Source organism: Seriola aureovittata, chromosome 5 (genome assembly GCF_021018895.1).
Source record: "Seriola aureovittata isolate HTS-2021-v1 ecotype China chromosome 5, ASM2101889v1, whole genome shotgun sequence".
NCBI classification, from domain to species: Eukaryota; Metazoa; Chordata; class Actinopteri; order Carangiformes; family Carangidae; genus Seriola; species Seriola aureovittata.
The window spans coordinates 30,092,356-30,114,855 of record NC_079368.1 but is presented as its reverse complement, the minus strand read 5'-3'; the positions used below and the strand labels follow the sequence as shown (position 1 = coordinate 30,114,855).

The 22,500-nt window shown below is 44.1% G+C and overlaps 2 protein-coding genes and 1 long non-coding RNA gene across 5 annotated transcripts in view; 2 read left to right on the top strand and 1 right to left on the bottom strand.

Moving 5' to 3' along the window:
- The window catches only part of LOC130169701 (uncharacterized), a 14,125-nt gene extending 13,230 nt beyond the window's left edge, over positions 1 to 895 (bottom strand). The window contains exon 1 of one of the 3 annotated variants that reach the window (XM_056376637.1): positions 608 to 895. In XM_056376637.1, coding sequence (XP_056232612.1) covers positions 608 to 708 — 101 coding nt within the window. In that variant the 5' untranslated portion in view covers positions 709 to 895. The remainder of the gene's footprint in view (positions 1 to 607) is intronic. The other 2 variants (XM_056376635.1, XM_056376636.1) reach the window with 2 other exon arrangements.
- A 4,133-nt stretch (positions 896 to 5,028) lies between these two features.
- On the top strand, positions 5,029 to 7,390 carry LOC130169707 (tripartite motif-containing protein 16-like). The gene has a single exon (XM_056376655.1). The coding sequence runs from the start codon at positions 5,523 to 5,525 to the stop codon at positions 7,185 to 7,187; it is 1,665 nt and encodes a 554-aa protein (XP_056232630.1). The 5' UTR covers positions 5,029 to 5,522; the 3' UTR covers positions 7,188 to 7,390.
- A 10,768-nt stretch (positions 7,391 to 18,158) lies between these two features.
- Positions 18,159 to 20,331, top strand: LOC130169716 (uncharacterized). Its single transcript, XR_008827875.1, has 4 exons — positions 18,159 to 18,245; positions 18,338 to 18,410; positions 19,526 to 19,668; positions 20,065 to 20,331. It is a non-coding gene; the product is annotated as an uncharacterized LOC130169716 (long non-coding RNA).
- The last annotated feature ends 2,169 nt before the right edge of the window (positions 20,332 to 22,500 follow it).

The following is a 22,500-nucleotide window of genomic DNA, read 5'->3' as shown; positions in this document are numbered from 1 at the left end:
ATGTTGTTAGGGGTACTCGGGTATTTGAAGATACAAGTGTGGTGTGATGATGTTATTTTGAAGGAGGAGGAACCCCATCTTAAAAATAAAAGTATGTGCTTGATAACAAAGTGACAAGAGTGTGGAACAAGTGGCATGAAACTGCAAGGCCATAACAAAAATAATATTATTGGTTTTGTTTTTTATAGCAAATTTAATACCTACACCAAATTTAAGGTAAAAAGATATTCAAGATCTTATTTTTCTATTTTTTAAGAGTTTTTAATGACCCGCGGGAACCCTGTAAGGATGTCGCTGATCATGTTTCTCAATCCTACAGTCACATATAAGCTGTCTTTAGCTCTGGTACCAGATGTGGTTACACATTAGCACGACCTAGTGTTAAGAATGGCTCTCTTTCCAGATGTGGAAGCCCTCTGTCTACTCTGTGATTAATAGTTCAAAGGGGGGATGTTGCTGTTCATGACTTGGGATCATGAACAGCAACATCCCCAGTTTTCAGTTGATGCATGTTCTTCTTCATCTCTATTCTCACTTCCTGTCTTCTCTCTACTGCCGGCCGTCAGCACAGACACAAAGAGCTGGAAGTTTGCAGCAGGTCTCTCACCGTGTAGCTGAAGGATCATCTTTGGACGGATCACTCATAGACAAACAGCTGGATCCTGGAGACTCAGCCGTGTCCTCCTCTTCCTCCACACAATCACTCATCAGTCAGTCTGAGCGGGAAACCAGTAACGCTGACTGTGAGCTCACAAACACAGGAAGTAACAAACACAGAGTACACCGAGTACACAAGTCGACACTCCACCTCATAGAATCAACAGATCCTTATTTTGTTTCAAAGTCCACACAGAGGCAGCAGAGTCAGGTGGACAGTTCACACCTTGTTAAACAGTCTGATCTGAAAGAAAACTTCAGTTTCAGTTTTCCCTCCTTGTATTTAATGATTGGTGTGAGCAGAGCTGCTCCTCCTCTCCTCTGCCTTCACTGTAAATCACATGACTTTCAGGAGGCGTCTTCTTAAAGAGACATGAACACAAATATGAATGTGACTATAAAACATTAGGACTGATCTTCTCTTGAGTTTTATGTCCCTGTCTGTAACAAAGTTCTTCACCAGTTTTATCCACAAGTGCAGCGAGTTCATTAAGTAATATTAAAATATAAAACATAACTGGTGCTGTATATAAAACATGTTCCTGTTGTTCATACTAGGGTTGCACGGTATACCGGTACCAGTATAGTACCGCGATACTAGAGTTTTGAAAACGGTACTATACCGGCATTTAAAAACAAACGGTACTTTTATTTTATTTTATTGAATGCAAATGAATTGGTAAATTGGAGCCTGTCTCTTTAAGCACAGCGAGGCCAGCGAGTGTGACGTAGTTGCCCGAGAGGATGTAAGCCGCCTCCCACGCGCACTTAGACTGAGGAGGAGAGAGAAACCACAAGTCGCGTCTTAGACAGACGGAGCGGGTTGAAGAAAATACCGTAGATAGAGATGGCAGCTGCAGAAAAGCCCGAACTTGTGGACAAAATGGGGCCCGAAGTTCGGTGTGGAAATATTTCGGGTTCAAACCGAACGAGCCACTGAACCCAGAGGCACCGCAGTGCAAGCGGCGCTACAAAGTGTGTCTCGCAAAAGCAGGCAACTCTTCAAACCTGTCGAAACATTTAAAGGACAACCATGCGGACTTGTTCCGAGACTTCAGTCAAGAACGACAGGTGATAATGTTGTTCACCTGTTCACTGCACTGTAATGTCAATGAGGGAAGTACAAAGTCCCTCCCAGCCCAGTAGTAAACCTACAGTAGCCTGCAAACAGAGAGCTAAAACATGTCCATGGTTAATAAATACATTAAAAAATATATTTTTAAAAATGTAATTACATTCTTTAAATATTTAAATAACCCATTAAGGCAATACATAATATAATGAAATATTTTTTACAAAAAGTATCGAAAAGTATCGAAATACATATTGGTATCGGTATCGAAACAGAAATTTGGTATCATGACAACCCTAGTCCAAAGTTATTTAAACATGGCAGGTTTCCAGCTTTTGTCTCTGAGAGCTACTAGCAAAACTAAAAGCCCATGGAGTTAACTAAAGAATGTCAAACTGGTTAACCTCTCACCAACAGCCCACACTTGCAGTTATGTGTCCCCCAGACCTGACAGCAGCTAACCACTGACCCTACAGCTAACCAGTGACCCTACAGCTAACCAGTGACCCTACAGCTAACCAGTGACCCTACAGCTAACCACTGACCCTACAGCAGCTAACCACTGACCCTACAGCCAACCAGTGACCCTACAGCAGCTAACCACTGACCCTACAGCAGCTAACCCTACAGTTAACCAGTGACCCTACAGCTAACCAGTGACCCTACAGCTAACCACTGACCCTACAGCAGCTAACCACTGACCCTACAGCTAACCAGTGACCCTACAGCCAACCAGTGACCCTAAAGCTAACCACTGACCCTACAGCAGCTAACCACTGACCCTACAGCAGCTAACCACTGACCCTACAGCCAACCAGTGACCCTACAGCTAACCACTGACCCTACAGCAGCTAACCACTGACCCTACAGCTAACCAGTGACCCTACAGCTAACCACTGACCCTACAGCAGCTAACCAGTGACCCTACAGCCAACCAGTGACCCTAAAGCTAACCACTGACCCTACAGCAGCTAACCACTGACCCTACAGCAGCTAACCACTGACCCTACAGCTAACCACTGACCCTACAGCTAACCACTGACCCTACAGCCAACCAGTGACTCAACAGCTAACCACTGACCCTACAGCTAACCACTGACCCTACAGCCAACCAGTGACCCTACAGCTAACCACTGACCCTACAGCTAACCAGTGACCCTACAGCTAACCACTGACCCTACAGCTAACCACTGACCCTACAGCTAACCAGTGACTCAACAGCTAACCACTAACCCTAAAGCTAACCACTGACCCTACAGCTAACCACTGACCCTACAGCTAACCACTGACCCTACAGCTAACCACTGACCCTACAGCTGACCACTGACCCTACAGCTAACCAGTGACTCAACAGCTAACCACTGACCCTACAGCAGCTAACCACTGACCCTACAGCTAACCAGTGACTCAACAGCTAACCACTGACCCTACAGCAGCTAACCACTGACCCTATAGCTAACCAGTGACTCGACAGCAGCTAACCACTGACCCTACAGCTAACCACTGACCCTACAGCTAACCAGTGACCCTACAGCTAACCAGTGACCCTACAGCTAACCAGTGACAATACAGCTAACCACTGACAATACAGCTAACCAGTGACCCTACAGCTAACCACTGACCCTACAGCTAACCAGTGACCCTACAGCTAACTAGTGACTCAACAGCAGCTAACCACGGACCTTACAGCTAACCACTGACCCTACAGCTAACTAGTGACTCAACAGCAGCTAACCAGTGACCCTACAGCTAACTAGTGACTCAACAGCAGCTAACCACGGACCTTACAGCTAACCACTGACCCTACAGCTAACCACTGACCCTACAGCTAACTAGTGACTCAACAGCAGCTAACCACGGACCTTACAGCTAACCACTGACCCTACAGCTAACTAGTGACTCAACAGCAGCTAACCACGGACCTTACAGCTAACCAGTGACAGTATTAGAAAGGCTGGTGACCATAATATATTCCAATAAAGCAGCCACTGTATACGTTTTTAAAAATAATTCAGACACAAACTACATATTAATTAAATTTCTAAAATTAAATTTTTAAATTTATCAATTAGGATTTTATTGGTAAATTGCAGTATTTTAAAAGGTTAAACAGAAAAGGTCAGTTAACATCAGAGGTGGAAGAATTCCAACATCTTTACTTGACTCAAAGTCCAATACAAGTGAACGTTCAGTTTTTGATTTTAAAAATACTGAAGTATTCAAAAGTACATTTTATATGTCAACACATTGTTGGATTGTTCCACATGTATTTACAGAACTGAATGACTGTGAAACAACACACTAGGGTTGTCACGATACCAAATTTCTGTTTCGATACCGATACCAATATGTATTTTGATACTTTTCGATAGTCTTTGTAAAAAATATTTAATTTGTTACTTCTAAATAAGTGATGCTGTTGGAACAAAGCACTGATATTAACTATAATGGCTGAGGACTATGAAATATGAACTCTAATGTTTTAAACTATTGAGTTTGTTACAGCTGCAGTGGAGTTCAAAGGTCATGTGACTGTATGTGTGACACGGGGCAGAGAGTGTAATACGACAGTAAATGTAAAACTAATAAGATTTACCCTGAAATTACAGAGAATCTTTAAATTGTTATTATGAACATTAACCTTTATAATAACAAGCTACATTTTTAATTACAGATAATTACTGTCATTTTACACAGATTTGTTTGTAATTTAAGAAAGCAGAAAAATACTGTTTAAATAAAACAGTAATTTGTCTTTACAGAAATGTGAAATAAATGTGATTCATTATTATTGTCATGATGATTAAAAGAGAAGTTTGGCTGTTAATTCACATCATTTCTGTCATTTTACAGACGTTTGTTCACTGTGTTTCTCCTCTGTGTGATCAACGTCTTTGACTTCAATAAAGAGTAAAAACAATGAACTAATGACAAACGTTTCTTATTAGTGAAAAGTTTGAGAGACTCAGAGTAACATTCAGTTTCAGTTAGAAACAGCTGAGAAGACTGAGGTCATGAAATCTCCCTCATTCAATAAAACGATTCATATTTTTCACTATCTACAAATAAAGTTTTATTATTATATCATTATTATTATTAACATTATTATTAACTTTATTATTATCATCATTATCATTATTATTACTGGTCTTTTTATTATTATGATCATGTTCAGTCTTGCTGGGGAATAAATCAGTAGAATTGACACTTTCTCTTCTCTGTTCATCACATCAGTGGTTCCACTGCATCTAAAGAACTGGATCACTTCTCAGCTGAAACCAGATTCATCTCCAAATACAACTGAAGCTCGTCCTGTCTCGAGCTGGATCAATATATTTGTTGGTCACATGACACATGAACAAACAGCAGCGAGGCGGACGCCTGCATCAGAGGGATCAGTTCTCTACACACTGATTGTGACTCTGTGCTGTTGTTATCTGTGTGTGGCGAGTCCGTCCGGAGAGCTGCGTCTTTATTGGTCGTGTTCTGAGCTTTATGTCGGACCGAGGGTTAAACACACAGCGTCAAACCACTTCCTGGACTGAGTCAAAGCCTGATGCCCCTCCCTCTTCTTCCTGCTCTCAAACACAGCCAGCTCCACTCTGTTCATGTGTTTCCTTGTTCCCTCCCTTCAGATCTACAGTTTGAAGATGGGTGGAACCAACATGTGGTGAAGTGCGAGAGCTGACAGGCCCCGTTCACTGCAGAGACACATGTTGTTGAGATCAGAGCTCAAACTAGTTTCAGTTCTGAGGAAGTGAAACTCAGACAGTCGTTGTCACCGAGAGCTGAAATGGCGCAGAAAGGAGATCAGCTGGACCGGGAGACCTTCTCTTGTTCCATCTGTCTGGATCTACTGAAGGATCCGGTGGCTCTTCCCTGTGGACACAGCTACTGCATGAACTGTATTAAAAGCTTCTGGGATGAAGAGGATGAGAAGAGAATCCACAGCTGCCCTCAGTGTAGGCAGACCTTCACACCGAGGCCTGTCCTGGTGAAAAACACCATGTTAGCAGCTTTAGTGGAGCAGCTGAAGAAGACTGGACTCCAAGCTGCTGCTGCTGATCACTGCTATGCTGGACCTGAAGACGTGGCCTGTGATGTCTGCACTGGGAGGAAACTGAAAGCTGTTAAATCCTGTCTGGTTTGTCTGGTCTCTTACTGTGAGAATCACCTGCAGCTTCATTATGATGTAGCTCAGCTAAAGAAACACAAGCTGGTGGAGCCCTCCGAGAAGCTCCAGGAGAACATCTGCTCTCGTCACGATGAGGTGATGAAGATGTTCTGCCGCAGCGATCAGCAGTGTATCTGTTATCTCTGCTCTGTGGATGAACATAAAGGCCACGACACAGTCTCAGCTGCAGCAGAAAGGACTGAGAGGCAGAGAGAGCTCCAGCTGAGGCGACAAGAGATCCAGCAGAGAATCCAGGACAGAGAGAAAGATGTGAAGCTCCTTCGACAGGAGGTGGAGGCTATCGACGGCTCTGCTGATGAAGCGGTGGAGGACAGTGAGAAGACCTTCACCGAGCTGATCCGTCTCATGGAGAAAAGACGCTCTGATGTGAAGCAGCAGATCAGATCCCAGCAGGAAACTGAAGCCGGTCGAGTCAAAGAGCTTCAGGAGAAGCTGCAGCAGGAGATCGCTGAGCTGAAGAGGAAAGACGCTGAGCTGAAGCAGCTCTCACACACAGAGGATCACAGCCACTTTCTACGCAACTACCCCTCACTGTCACGACTCAGCGACTCTACAGACTCGTCCGCCATCGATGTCCGTCCTCTGAGATACTTTGAGGACGTGACAGCAGCTGTGTCACAGCTCAGAGAGAAACTACAGGACGTTCTGACAGAGACATGGACAAACATCTCACTGACACTGACTGAAGTGGATGTTTTACTGTCACAACCAGAGCCCAAGACCAGAACTGACTTCTTAAAATATTCACAGGAAATCACCCTGGATCCAAACACAGCACACACATGGCTGTTATTATCTGAGGGAAACAGAAAAGTAACATGGAGTCAACAACAGTCTTATCCTCGTCATCCAGACAGATTCACTTTATGTCCTCAGGTCCTGAGTAGAGAGAGTCTGACTGGACGTTGTTACTGGGAGGTGGAGAGGAGAGGAGGAAGAGTTTCTGTATCAGTCTCATACAAGAATATCAGCAGAGCAGGGAGGGAAGGTTTATTTGGAAACAATGACAAATCTTGGTCGTTAGATTGTTTTCAAGACAGTTTTTCATTTAGGTTCAACAGCATCAACACTCCAGTCTCAGGTCCTCGGTCCTCCAGAGTAGGAGTGTACCTGGATCACACAGCAGGTGTTCTGTCCTTCTACAGCGTCTCTGAAACCATGACTCTCCTCCACAGAGTCCAGACCACATTCACTCAGCCTCTCTATGCTGGACTCAGGCTTTACTGGGATGGAGTCACAGCTGAGTTTTATAAGCTCACATAGATAAAAGTCCAGATTTGTATTTCATTCCTAAAGTTATTGTGTCTCCATCATTGTTGCTAAAAGCTGGTTGTTGTGTTTTGTTTGTTGAATCCTGATGTTTTATTACAGGTGAGATCAGCTCCATCTAAGTCCTTAAAATGAGTCTCATCTTCAGCAGCTGCAACATGAAAGTTGTTGACACATTAAAACATCAATAATCACAATCCAGTCGTATGATTTACATTATTCTGACATGAGACTTTTACTTTGATACTCCACCTGTTTTCATGTTAATACTTTTGTGCTTTTACTGAAAGAAAATGTCGCCTGTGACTTTTACTTGTATCAGAGGACAGTGCCTGTAGAAAACCATCACACACATTTGAAATAGTCACTTTCAAAACACATTTAAGAAAAAGACGTGTTCCAGGTTCCTTTATTAATTTTCCTACAGCATCAAACGAACGACACAAAGGCGACAGCTCTGATATGCAGAGCTAGAATATCAGGGTGGAGGTCAGTGCGTCTTTCCTTCACTGGCTGTCTCTCCTGCTGTGGGACAGTGGCAGGGTGAGGAGGACATCCTGCTGTCTCTGAAGACCCCAGAGTTGGGAGACTTAGAGACTCTGGGAAAGAAAGCAGCCTATCAAGGCAGGGGCCCTTCCCCAGGGGCTTACGCTCCCTGTACAAGGCTCCTGTTGACCAACGGACAGGTGACCTCCAGTGCATGTGGCCATAGCCACAAACAGGTATCTGGTGCACGTTGATCCTTGAACAGTAGCTCCACCCATACGAGCTGCAGACAGGTCGAAACCAAGCGCCACACATCAGCTACACAACGCACAGAACTCCTGTTAGTGTTAGCCTCAGCCCTCTATTACAGCTGCTGCTGTTCATGTTGCAGCAGCTGAAAATGGGTCCACACGCACACACACACACACACACACACGCACACACACATGCACGCGCGCACACACACATACACACACTCAGCTGCTGCCTTTTGGAGAAATCAATAACTCATAATTGCTGTGTGTATGTTTTTATAGTGTTTTTATATTTTGTGTATTTGTATTATGTGTATGTGTGTGTGTGTGTGTGTGTGTGTGTGTGTGTGTGTGTGTGTGGGTGTGTGTGTGTGTGTGTGGGTGTGTGTGTGTGTGTGTGTGTGTGTGTGTGTGTGTGTGTGTGTGTGTGTGTGTGGTGTTCAGGTGCTGCCCTTGGCTGCAGTCTGCAGGTTATTAGAGGCCTGGACAAAACCACTGGTCACTAAGTGTATGTGTGTGTGTGTGTGTGTGTGTGTGTGTGTGTGTGTGTGTGTGTGTGTGTGTGTGTGTGTGTGTGTGTGTGTGAAGGTCTACCTGCTGTGCGACCTCTCCTGCTCTAAGTGAATATTGAACTCTTCTTCTCTGATTCTTCCAGCTGCATGTTTTCACTCTCAGACTGTTTCCTGTTCTCAGGTCTGGGTCTAGACCAGTCACAGTCTCAGGTGTCTGGGTCTAGACCAGTCACAGTCTCAACTGGGTCTGGACCAGTCAGAGTCTCAGGTCTGGGTCTAGACCAGTCAGAGTCTCAACTGGGTCTGGACCAGTCAGAGTCTCAGGTCTGGGTCTGGACCAGTCAGAGTCTCAGGTCTGGGTCTAGACCAGTCACAGTCTCAACTGGGTCTAGACCAGTCAGAGTCTCAGGTCTGGGTCTGGACCAGTCAGAGTCTCAGGTCTGGACCAGTCACAGTCTCAACTGGGTCTAGACCAGTCACAGTCTCAACTGGGTCTAGACCAGTCAGAGTCTCAGGTCTGGGTCTGGACCAGTCAGAGTCTCAGGTCTGGGTCTGGACCAGTCAGAGTCTCAGGTCTGGGTCTAGACCAGTCAGAGTCTCAGGTGTCTGGGTCTAGACCAGTCACAGTCTCAACTGGGTCTAGACCAGTCAGAGTCTCAGGTGTCTGGGTCTAGACCAGTCACAGTCTCAACTGGGTCTAGACCAGTCAGAGTCTCAGGTGTCTGGGTCTAGACCAGTCAGAGTCTCAGGTCTGGGTCTAGACCAGTCACAGTCTCAACTGGGTCTGGACCAGTCAGAGTCTCAGGTCTGGGTCTGGACCAGTCAGAGTCTCAGGTCTGGGTCTGGACCAGTTAGAGTCTCAGGTGTCTGGGTCTAGACCAGTCAGAGTCTCAGGTCTGGGTCTGGAACAGTCAGAGTCTCAGGTGTCTGGGTCTGGACCAGTCAGAGTCTCAGGTCTGGGTCTGGACCAGTCAGAGTCTCAGGTCTGGGTCTGGACCAGTTAGAGTCTCAGGTGTCTGGGTCTTTTATAAGAGGACTCTTATTGTGAAGTGAACCATAAAATAAACATAAAACATGTGAAAAACATGAATGAAACCTCCTCAGTTATATTTTAATGCTTTTTATTTATTTCATTTCCACCCTTATAACAGATTTATAAATGTTTAGATCAGGTTATTAATTTGATTGTTGAAACTATATAAAACATCAATAAACAATTATAAACAAGTTATACCACAGTTCTCATGCAGGATCACTATTTGGCAAGATCAAGTTAATGCTTATTACTCATTAATCTGACTAATGAGCTACACCATTTATAACTTATAGTAAAGAGTAAAACACATGATTTATTAATGATTTAATTCATGTAACTCAGCTTTATTATATATTATCCTCTTCTTTCTTCATAAACTTTTGTATTTTTTATGATGTTCTCATAAAGAATCTGGTGGTCCTCCTCAGGTGGAGGTGTGGTGACTTGCTGCAGTGAGCAGGTCGTCCAGCAGGTGGAGCTGCTGCTGTTCCTCACTCAGTCACATTAACACAGCTGCTGTACAGAGACATGGACATCCTTTAAATAAAGAGCGTTACCATGATGTTAAAATAACATTTAAAACAGAAACGTATAAATACAGGTCGTATGAATATGGAAACAGGACACCGTTTTAAAAGAAGTGCAGCAGTGAGTCAGTTAGTGCTTCATAGACCAGCAGCAGGATTCTCAATTCTGTAAAATATATATATATATATATATCTCAAGACATATCTGAACTATAATCTATGACTATATCTTATGTATCTATATATTTTTTACTTTTTATTGGTGACGCAAATGAAAAAACAAAGAAAGTGATAACGTAACGTAACGTGACGACATCCAGAGAACATCTGACAGCTTTTTATTCTTACTATAGATTTAGATATATGACTTATAATATGATTTGTTGAGAGGGAGAGAGAAACAAAGAGAGAAAAGCAAATTATATACACATGTGTATATATATATATATACACATGTGTATATATATATATACAGGAAGGCCAGAACTGGAGCATCAACATGTGTAGCTGGTTAAAACGACAGATGAAGAATCTCCCCATGAAACAAAAAGAAGAGAATCTCCTCCTCCCTCAGGTCACTTCCTGTTTGTCCAGAGTCAGAGAAAATATGAAACATTTGTGTGAGATTTTGTCATAATTGCTGTGAAGTCTTGAGTAATGGCTAAAACATGTTTTCTGAGGTCACACTGACTTTGACCTTTGACCTTTAAACACCAAACTTGGACGGACAGACAACCTGAAAACAAAATGGCTGCTGCTCCGACTGAATAAAAGCGGATCTGACGTTCCGGAAACGTCTGGAGCCGCTGCTTCGGTTTCTTTTCCCTGGTTCAGAGACGTGGAGGCAAAACATCAAACAACAGCTGATATCGATCAGTCTGATCGATCAGTTTACTCTGTCACTCGTAACAACAACTAACTGTTCAGACTTTGTCGTGACACATGACGAGTTTTCGTATATTTAATAAAGTTTTGTTGTTTGAATTTGATGAAAGATAATTAGTGTAAATAACAGCTGTAGATTCATTTTCTTGTTCCGTTCAGTCTGCACCTCCGAGTGAGTGTGTGTGTGTGTGTATGTGTGTGTGTGTGTGTGTGTGAGTGAGTGTGTGAGTGTGTGTGTGTGTGTGAGTGAGTGTGTGAGTGTGTGTGTGTGTGTGAGTGAGTGTGTGAGTGTGTGTGAGTGTGTGAGTGAGTGTGTGTCTGTGTGTGTGTGTGTGTGTGTGTGTGTGTGTGTGAGTGTGTGTCTGTGTGTGTGTGTGTGTGTGTGTGTGTGTGTGTGTGAGTGTGTGTGTGTGTGTGTGTGAGTGAGTGTGTGAGTGTGTGTGTGTGTGTGAGTGAGTGTGTGAGTGTGTGTGTGTGTGAGTGAGTGTGTGAGTGTGTGTGTGTGTGTGAGTGAGTGTGTGTCTGTGTGTGTGTGTGTGTGTGTGTGTGTGTGTGAGTGTGTGTCTGTGTGTGTGTGTGTGTGTGTGTGTGAGTGTGTGAGTGTGTCTGTGTGTGTGTGTGTGTGTGTGTGTGTGTGTGTGTGTGTGTGTGTGTGTGTGTGTGTGTGAGTGTGTGTGTGTGTGTGTGTGTGTGTGTGTGTGTGTGTGAGTGTGTGAGTGTGTGAGTGTGTGTGTGTGTGAGTGTGTGTGTGAGTGTGTGTGTGTGTGTGTGTGTGTGGTGAGATAATCATGCTGTTATTGGACGTGAGCAGCTCTATTAGACACTGAACAGTGTCTGACAGCCGTATTGATCGAGGAGGTGTTGCTCTCTAACAGGAGACCTGAAGATGAAATCAGACAATCGATGCTCCCACAGACCAAGCTAAATGATCTCCAAGCCTTTTTGAATGGGGGGGGGGGGGGGGGGGGTGAGACGAAGCAAAGCATGCTGGGTACAGAGACCTATAGAGCTGTGAGTGGACTGACTCATCTAACGCCCCCCCCTCTCCCGTAGAGTCATATAACTTCAGTTACAGCTGACATTGATCACTCACAGTTAGCAGCTGATTCATGAAGGTGTGTTCGTGTGATTAACAATTTACGTATGCTTATTTTTAATGATAACTTCATATGATTTTTGGGGTTTTCTTTTTGTGAAATCGATTGTTTGTCATTGAAACATTAAAATTTTAAGGTTGCAATCACAGCCAGAGTTTATTGTTAAAAATATCAAGCAGACAGAATTCACATGATTCAAAATTTGAGAAAGATAAAAATAAAATTTGATCTAATAGATGTAATGCAAAAGAATTCAAGTGAATGCTATAAAATGTTATTCCAGTATCTTAAAATAACAAAACTGATTGAGAGGATTTGAGTTTTCTTTCTTTTCTTTCTTTTTTTATTTACTAGTATTCATTTATCTTCTTCATTTTGGAATATAAGTAGGTTATTTGAAATCCTGATCCAAACTCCATTCCAGTTGGTGGCGGCAATGCACCCAGCTAGCTGGTTAGCATGCTAACTTCAGTAGACAGGCTGGAGTTGGCTGGTTAGCAAATACTACTACCACTTTTGTTTTGTAGTGAGTGAGTAGGAAACTAAAGTGACAGCTGTATATATTGTAATTTTAACTATTACAATATATTTCCCACATTCATGCTTGGAAGAATTTTGTGATACGATTTAAAACACCCCCAAAGTGGACCGTACCATTTCCTGACCCTGACGTTACGTCTTGTTTACGTTCCTTACTCGCGTCAGTGGCTCGCGCTGCGTAAATGTAAGTGTCAGTATCAAACTGTCCGGTTGGTTTAATACACTTCACTGTCTTACACACAGTTTCTCAGTCAGATTGTGTGAAGTATCTAAAGATGAACGCTGACGCCATCTTGTTTCTAACTTTAGCCTCGAGTTACAGGTTAGCTAACTAATGTTAGCTAGTTAGCTAACTAATGTTAGCTAGCTGAGCGCGCCAGTGTTAGCTTGTCATTTCATTACCAACAGCTAATGTTAGCAAACACTGGTGCTCAGTCAGGAGCAGTGGGGCGGTGGGGATTAGTTGTTGTAGAGATTATTATTCATGTTAATAGTCTGTTGTGTGTCTGTGGTAGTTTATTTAGTCTTTTACCTTTTTGCTTTTAGGTTTTGAAGAAACAGCCTCTTTGTTTTATCTGGTTTGGTGATTGAAGAATATTAAAATACACATGAGATGAAGGCTCAGTAATTGTATCAGCAGTGGTGGAAAGTAATTAAATACATTTCAACTTCTTTGGCTCCTTACATCTTACAAAAAGCAGCGTTTGACTGGTGGTCACATGTCAGATGTCTGAGTTGTTCACAGTCCAACAAATAGTGATGTTTCCCTCTAAACTTCTCACATGGTTTCATTTCCATAAATGTTGAAATTATCAAATATCTCAGCAAGAATCAGAGATGATGACCCCTCAGATTCACCTGCTGACACGGTCTGTTGTTGTTTGTCTGTGGGTCTGATGTGCTGGCAGTTTTGAGCCCTGATGATAGAAGTTGTTGTGTGGTTCATGAGCTGCTGTTATGGATTTGATTTGTCATAATCTATAGACTGTAGACATTAAGTTAAACAAACTGTACAGTAAAGATTGTTGTAAGACTTCAATTCACTGAAACATGCGTCTTCGCTGTGCTGGAAAAAAAGATTATCATTGCATAATTCACACTCTGGGCGTTAGCATGTGCCGTTCCACTCATTCTGCCTAAATAATGGTAATCATAAATATAATAATATAATAAAGGTGATGGTAAAGCACCGTTACATTGCAGCGTTAGAAACGTGTGAAGATGTTTTACTGCAGTGTGCGTCAGAAGCTTAAAGCAGCTGTTTGTAAGTTTTCTCTGCTGCTGAACCTGGTTTTATTGTCACCAGCAGGTGGTGGCGATGTCACATGACCAGAGTCTCTATAACACCAGAGGTTATGTTACGTCCTCTGAGCAGCTACTGACAACTTCAGGGAAGTGAGGTGGAGGGCCAGAGTTAACTGGTTAGCATGCTAACTTCAGGAAGTCAAACTAAATGTAATAAATTACTTTTATTTTTTTCGATCACTGAATTTCACAATTTTTTTTTCTTATTTTCTTCTGTTTTCTTCTGTCATCAAGATTTATTACAAATTTAACCCACAGTCTCAGGGACGAAGCTGCAGCTGCAGCAAACCATTTCATCATCAGTTAATCTGACGATCAGCCTCAATCTTGATCAGTTGTTCAATAAGAAAATCAGAGACACTGAAACTGAAGAAGAGCTGAATCAGTGATCAATAGTGTCCATTTCCTATCAATCCACTAATTGATTCATTAACTGATCGTAAAACTAATGAGCAACAGAAATAAAGAAATGAATGAAAGAAATGGAGGAAGTCAGGGGTCATGGGAAAGTAGTGGGTTGACCTTTGACCCCTGCTGGTGTTCCGGTGAGTTACCTGATAATGGCACAGGTGGGAGGGGTCAGGACCGAGGTTATCAGGCTGAGATAACATCACACACACACACACACACACATACACATACACATACACATCACCTGGTGAGTCACCTGAGTGTGTATCAGATAAGACTGAGCTCTTTATCCATCACTATGTAGCGCAGCAGCTAATGTCGGCTAATGATGACATCACAGGAGTCACTTTCTATCTGAGCTGAGGTACGACAGATGTGAGGTGAGCCTCTCCTCACCTGGACAGATCGGAACCACAGGTCTGATGAAACCGTCCTCAGTCTCAGCTGATCTGTGTTTACGCTCAGGTTCATGTCAGTCTGCTGCTGCCTGGAAATCAGCTGATCAGACATCAATCAATAATCAAAAGTTTATATTATTGATCTGTCAGATATTAAGACAGTCAGGTCTCGAACATCAGACTGAGGTCAGTCTATTAGGAACACCTGTGCTACACTGACAGGCGTCTGTTATTTTGATTTATTCAGTGTTGATTGGTCTCTCTCTCTCTCTCTCTCTCTCTGTGCCCCCCCCCCCCCCCCCCCCTTCTTCCAGATGATCTGAGCTCCGTTTCGTCTCATTGTTTCCGGCTCACTGAGGAGATTGAATATCGACCACCACTGACCCAGGACCAGCCGGCCCCGCCCACCTACAGAGGAGACAGCGGCCATGTTGGAGGTCCTCAGCTCACTGTGGTTCTGTCACTCCATCACCGATCATCTGACCGCCTGATTAACACACAAGCTAACGCTGCTAACAGACGCTAAACCTGATGTTCGGCACGGAAAAAAACGTGGACAGAAAGCAACAACAGAGCAGAAACAATTAGGCAGTTAATAATAATGATAATAATAATAATGATAATAATAATAATAATGATTAAAAGTGGTATTAGTTGTAGTTCGACAGAAAATTAATCAGCAACTATTTTAATAATCCATTAATCATGTGGCATTTTATTCTGAAAAGACTCACACCTGAGATCTCAGCTGCCTTTCCTTTTTCTTTTCTTCCATTTTAGTAAACTGAGTTTTGGACTTTGAACAAAAAAAAAAAAACATGTCTCTGATGTTTTCATCATCTAATTGAAAAAATTATCAGCAGACAAATTCCTGATTGGTTTCAGTCATTTCTAACATTTCATCATTTGTTCTGGCAGTAATGATCCATCAGTAAATACTTCAGATGTAAAAATGGATTTACAAAAACAGCATGAAACTCTGATTAAATAAATCATTTATAAAAACATTTATCCATTCATGAATAAATAATAGAATTTGAAAAGACATTTAAGAATGAGAATACATTCCTGGACTCATCTTCCATTTCCTTTTACCAGCTGCTTATCCTGTTCCTGTTAGCGTAGCGATTAGCTTAGCCATTTAGCTTCATGTTAGCCTCTCTGTGACACTCTGGACCTTCAGTGGTAAAACCAGGCCAAACAATCCCAATTGGCCATGGGATGTAACAAGCTCTCTGATTGGTTGGAGCTAACCAGTCGGGTTTCACCTTGAAGTCGATGTTAATTCAAACCAGGCATTTTCAGTAAGCGCAGATTTCCTTAGTAACGTTGATGGAATACCCACCTGAGCCGCATGACACCATTTGGTTTCTTAAGACGGACTGTGGTACAATGAATTCTGGGAAAATTAAGACTTTTTTCATAATAAAGATCGACACCACAGACCAGTCTGACTTGTCTCTGAAACTGGTCCAGGACCACAGGAGGCTGGAGGACCTGGCAGCTGATATTCTTCTTCAGATTAGTGATTGACCCTCGTATCGTCTTCCTGTTGACCGGGCAACGTTTTTCCTCCTGGGACAAAATTATCACCCAATTATTACCTTTCCAGTCAAATTCATTCCAATTATAACAATTTCTTTTGCCTCATTTACATAAATATATAACTCGTTTTTGAGAGAGAAAAAAAGCAAACTTTTGCATTATTTTGACTAAAAGCAGAGGAACAGATGCTTTACATTTAAATGTAACACCCAAAATTCAATGAAAATAGTGATCATTATTTACATTTGCAAAAAGGGCAGCTGTTGTGTCTTTAAATGTGTTTTACAGTGTGTCCGCCATCGTCTGCAGCTCCACACATATGACAGGAAGGAAGGTGCAGAAATGTCAGACACTGAAAACACTCTTCCCCTGTGAGATGGGTGATCACTGGCAGACGCTCGTTCGTTTCTCTGGAAACAGTGTTTTATTATTATTTCTTTTATGTTATTTCAGCTGTCAGGTGTCTTGACACCACTCTGGATAAATGAGAAAATCTGTTTTTTTTGTTGAGTGATTTGGGGGAATCGGCCGCTCCTAAATGGCCTGATTGGATTGTCAGTAAGTGTCATTATCTTCAGTGAGTCTCTGCAGATCTTCATTAAACTGTTTTCTTCCCGCTCCCGTGTGAATGGATGCGTCGTCCCCTGCAGCTCGTCCCGAGTCGCTCGTCACGGCGATGAGGATAAAAGCTCGGCTGCATTTATCCACCTGCTGCTGAGGCTCCAACACAAGGCCAGAGAGAGCCGAGAGCTCTCAGTCATGCTTTTAATTCACTTTATCTGCATTTGAATGTATCTGTCAGGTACGCATCTGTGTGTGTGTGTGTGTGTGTGTGTGTGTGTGTGTGTGTGTGTGTGTGTGTGTGTGTGTGTGTGTGGTGTGTGTGTGTTTGCTCCTAAATGAAGAGCTCAATCAGGAGAAAGTCATTATTAGTGATGAACAATTATATACAAGGCCACAGGAGCTGGCCTTGTGATGCACACTAGGCCTTTTAGTACACACACACACACACACACCACACACACACACACACACACACACACACCTTGTCCTGTCCTTCAGAGTCACTTTGCTTTATAATGGAGAACAAACTGTCAGCAGCTCCTAATGCTAATAGCAAACCTCTATATGTCTACAACTCTACCTCTCTCTCTCTCCTCTCTCTCTCTCTCTACCTCTCTCTCTCTCTCTCTCCCTCTCTCTCTCTCTACCTCTCTCTCTCTCCCTCTCTCTCTACCTCTCTCATCTCTCTCCATCTCTCTCTCTCTCTACCTCTCTCTCTCTACTCTCTCTCTCTCTCTCCCTCTCTCTCTACCCCTCTCATCTCTCTCCATCTCTCTCTCTCTCTACCTCTCTCTCTCTCTCTCTCTCTCTCTCCTCTCTCTCTCTCTCTCTCTACCTCTCTCTCTCTCCCTCTCTCTCTACCTCTCTCATCTCTCTTCCTCTCTCTCCCTCTCTCTCTCTACCTCTCTCATCTCTCTCCCTCTCTCTCATTGTGCCCGAGTCAAACTGAAAACTGTAAGTTTTGATCAATAATCACTGTGGGATATTTAAAGGTTCTACTCGTGAGTTTCTTCTGCTGCTGAACTTGGTTTCTCGTCAGCAGCAGGTGGTGGTGACGTCACATGACCAGAGCTTTGGCCATCTTTGTCTTTATAATACAGGTTATAACACGTCCTCTGAGCAGCTACGTCCTCAGACTGGACGCTACAGTGAGGAGACGGGCCAGAGCTAACTGGTTAGCTTGCTAACATAAGTAGACAGGGCCGCGCTAGCTGGTTAGCATCCTAACTTCAGTAGACAGGGCCGCGCTAGCTGGTTAGCATCCTAACTTCAGTAGACAGGGCCGCGCTAGCTGGTTAGCATGTTAATTTCGGTAGACAGTCCCAGGCTAGCTGGTTAGCATGTTAATTTCGGTAGACAGTCCCAGGCTAGCTGGTTAGCATGTTAACTTCACATTGGTTAACATTGGTGTCTGTCTCCACCTCTGCAGACAGATGTTGGTGAGTGAAGGAATGAAGTTTGATGCTGAACTCTCGACGTTTGTTCTAGACTGGTGAGTAAACAGCTGCTAATGCTAACGTTAGCTATGTAGCGTTAGCAGAACTTACGTACAGCTCCTTTAACACCTCTTTGTTCTTCATTCAGCTTCAGAAGTGGAGACAGGAAGTAGCTGATGGAGATCTGGGATCCTCACTGAGTCACCGCAGCTTTTATTTTGGTGAGATTTCAGACAGGAAGTATTGAGTGGAAACGTCTCACAGTATTGTAAGTAACGCATTTTTATTTCACTCCACTCTGAGGCGTCCTCCTTCCTCTCCTTCCTTTCCTTCCATCCTTTCTTTATTCCCTTTGTCCTTTCTGTCTTACCTCTTTTCAGTCTGTCCTTCATCTCTTCATCTCTTCATCTCTTCTTTTTCCCCATTCTATTGTTCTTTCACTACATCCCTCTTCCCTTCCTTCCTTTTATCATTCCTTCCCTCACTTTCTCTTTTCTATCCTTCCTCCCCTCCATCTTACCTTCCTCCCTTCTTTCCTTTCCTCTCTCCTTTCATCTCCTTCCTTCCTGTTTCTCTCTTCTCCCTCGTCTCTATTTTATTCTTGGTTCAAAAGCTTTTATAGCTGATAGGTGTGTGTGTGTGTGTGTGTGTGTGTGTGTGTGTGTGTAATTAGCCAGTAGTTTCTACCCACTGTGTGTCTAAATGCTTTATAATGTCAGTCTGTCAGTCAGAGAGAGGGAGAGGAGGAGAGAAGAGGAGGAGAGGAAAGGAGAGGAGGAAGGGAGAGATAAATGGCAGTAGATGATGTTGATGGTTGACAGACACAACAGAGATGATCAACTCTGATCTGCTGATGATTAAATGACACACACACACACACACACACACACACACACACACTCTGAGTGTATAATGACGGCAGGTTGACAGCTCTGTGTCACTGATGATTTCCTCAGCCATTATCCTGTCTCTGTTTCTTTACATAGACCCCCCCCACACACACACACACACACACACATACACACACACACACATACACACACACACACACACACACACACACTGTAGTAAACCTGTGTTGTCAGTCAGCAGCTCCTGGTCGATCAATTCCTGAAGTATCAATACTACAGTCTGTGACGTCACTGTGATCTTGACCTTTGACCTTGACCTTTAGCCACCAAAATCTAATCAGTTCATCAGTTAAATAGAGATGAGGGACAGGAGGGATCAGGACTGAGAAACAGGAAGGAAGGAGATGAAGGGAGGGAGGAAAGAAAGGGGGTAAAGATAAAAGGAGGGAAGGAGGAGAGTAATAAAAGCTCTTCTTCATCTGCAGTCAGACAGGTCACAGCTGTCACCTCGGTGTACCTGAGCAGGGACAGGTGAGGCAGAGGAGGAGGACGAGAGGGTTTTATGACTGTCACGAACGGCGCCATCAGAGCGACGCCGCGCAGGATTTCAAGCGTGCTCGACTCTGTGGTAAGTGCGGCGCTAAGTGCAGCAGGTCTCTTTCTCTTTTTCCGAGCCACATGAAAAAGGTGTAATTCACTTGTTCTGAGTGTTTCCTGTGACACACGAGGAGCTGTCAGCTTCCAACGTCAAATCAGCCACAAAGAATTCATTCACATTCACATCCAGAGAGAAAGCCGCCACTAAATGATCCCCCTTCAGGCTGACAAGTACCCCTGTGGTTCACACACACACACACACACACACACACACACACACACACACACACACACACACACACACAGAAAGGTAACCCCCCCTTTCAGTGCAGCATTAAAAGGCAGCTGTCATTAAGGCCTACTGCGATGTGTAACTCTGTGTGTGTGTGTGTGTGTGTGTGTGTGTGTGTGTGTGTGCTGCCATTAGGCGCCCACCGTGGCGAGGCTCGGTCCACTCTGGCCCACGGCATGCTGGGAAAATCTTCAGCTTCCCTGCCAGTCTGAGCCCAAAGCCAGAGAGCTAAATGACAGGGTTGACTCCTCCTGGACGCCCCGCACCGCGAATCCAACGCTCCCTCCACTGCTACCCTGCAATTAACTCACTGCTGAGAGGAGGAGAGGAAAGAAGGAGAGGAGAGAGGAGGAGGACAGAGGATAGAGGAGGAGAGAGGAGAGGAAAGGAAAGAAGGAGAGAGGAGAGGAAAGAAGGAGAGGAGAGAGGAGTAGGAAAGGAAAGAAGGAGAGAGGAGAGGAAAGAAGGAGGAGGAGAGGAAAGGAAAGAAGGAGGAGGAGAGGAAAGGAAAGGAAAGAAGGAGAGAGGAGAGGAAAGAAGGAGAGGAGAGAGGAGTAGGAAAGGAAAGAAGGAGAGGAGAGAGGAGGAGGACAGAGGATAGAGGAGGAGAGAGGAGAGGAAAGGAAAGAAGGAGAGAGGAGAGGAAACAAGCAGAGGAGCAGGAGAGAGGGGAGAAAAGGAAAGAAGGAGGGAGGAGAGGAAACAAGGAGAGGAAGAGGAGAGGAAAGGAAATAAGGAGGGAGGAGAGGAAAGGAAAGAAGGAGGAATGGGAGAGGAAAGGAAAGAAGGAGGGAGGAGAGGAAAGGAAAGAAGAAGAGAGGAGAGGAAACAAGGAGAGGAGAAGAAAGAAGGACAGGAGAGAGGAAGAGGAGAGGAAACAAGGAGAGGAAGAGGAGAGGAAAGGAAAGAAGGAGGGAGGAGAAGAAACAAGCAGAGGAGGAGGAGAGAGGACAGGAAAGAAAAGAAGGAGGGAGGAGAGGAAACAAGTAGAGGAGAGGGGAGGAGGAATGGGAGAGGAAAGGAAAGAAGGAGGGAGGAGAGGAAACAAGTAGAGGAGAGGGGAAGAAAGGAAAGAAGGAGGGAGGAGAGGAAACAAGGAGAGGAAGAGGAGAGGAAAGGAAAGAAGGAGGGAGGAAGAGGAAAGGAAAGAAGGAGGGAGGAGAGGAAAGGAAAGAAGAAGAGAGGAGAGGAAACAAGGAGAGGAAGAGGAGAGGAAAGGAAAGAAGGAGGGAGGAAAGGAAAGGAAAGAAGAAGAGAGGAGAAGAAACAAGGAGAGGAAGAGGAGAGGAAAGGAAAGAAGAGAGGAGAGAAAAGGAAACAAGGAGAGGAAGAGGAGAGGAAAGAAGGAGGGAGGAGAGGAAAGGAAACAAGGAGGGAGGAGAGGAAACAAGGAGAGGAGAGAGGAAGAGGAGAGGAAAGGAAAGAAGGAGAGAGGAGAGGAAAGGAAAGAAGGAGGGAGGAGAGGAAAGGAAAGAAGAAGAGAGGAGAGGAAACAAGGAGAGGAGAGAGGAAGAGGAGATGAAAGGAAAGAAGAGAGGAGAGGAAAGGAAAGAAGGAGGGAGGAGAGGAAAGGAAAGAAGAAGAGAGGAGAGGAAACAAGGAGAGGAGAGAGGAAGAGGAGATGAAAGGAAAGAAGAGAGGAGAGGAAAGGAAAGAAGGAGGGAGAGAGGAAACAAGGAGAGGAGAGAGGAAGAGGAGAGGAAAGGAAAGAAGAGAGGAGAGGAGAGGAAAGGAAAGAAGGAGGGAGGAGAGGAAAGGAAAGAAGAAGAGAGGAGAGGAAAGGAAAGAAGAAGAGAGGAGAGGAAACAAGGAGAGGAGAGAGGAAGAGGAGAGGAAAGGAAAGAAGAGGAGAGGAAAGGAAAGAAGGAGAGAGGAGAGGAAACAAGGAGAGGAGAGAGGAAGAGGAGAGGAAAGGAAGAAGAAGAGAGGAAAGGAAAGAAGGAGGGAGGAGAGGAAAGTAAAGAAGAAGAGAGGAGAGGAAACAAGGAGAGGAGAGAGGAAGAGGAGAGGAAAGTAAAGAAGAAGAGAGGAGAGGAAACAAGGAGAGGAAGAGGAGAGGAAAGGAAAGAAGGAGAGAGGAGAGGAAAGGAAAGAAGAAGAGAGGAGAGGAAACAAGGAGAGGAGAGAGGAAGAGGAGAGGAAAGGAAAGAAGAGGAGAGGAAAGGAAAGAAGGAGGGAGGAGAGGAAAGTAAAGAAGAAGAGAGGAGAGGAAACAAGGAGAGGAGAGAGGAAGAGGAGAGGAAGGAAAGAAGAGGAGAGGAAAGAAAAGAAGAAGAGAGAGAGGAGAGGAGAGGAAACAAGGAGAGGAGAGAGGAAAGGAAAGAAAAGAAGAAGAGAGAGAGAGGAGAGAGGAAACAAGGAGAGGAGAAGAAAGAAGGACAGGAGAGAGGAAGGAAAGAAGAGAGAGGAGAGGAAAGAAAAGAAGAAGAGAGGAGAGGAAACAAGGAGAGGAAGAGGAAAGGAAAGAAGAAGAGAGGAAAGGAAAGAAGAGGGAGGAAAGGAAAGAAGAGGGAGGAGAGGAAAGAAAAGAAGAAGAGAGGAGAGGAAACAAGGAGAGGAAAGGAGAGAAGA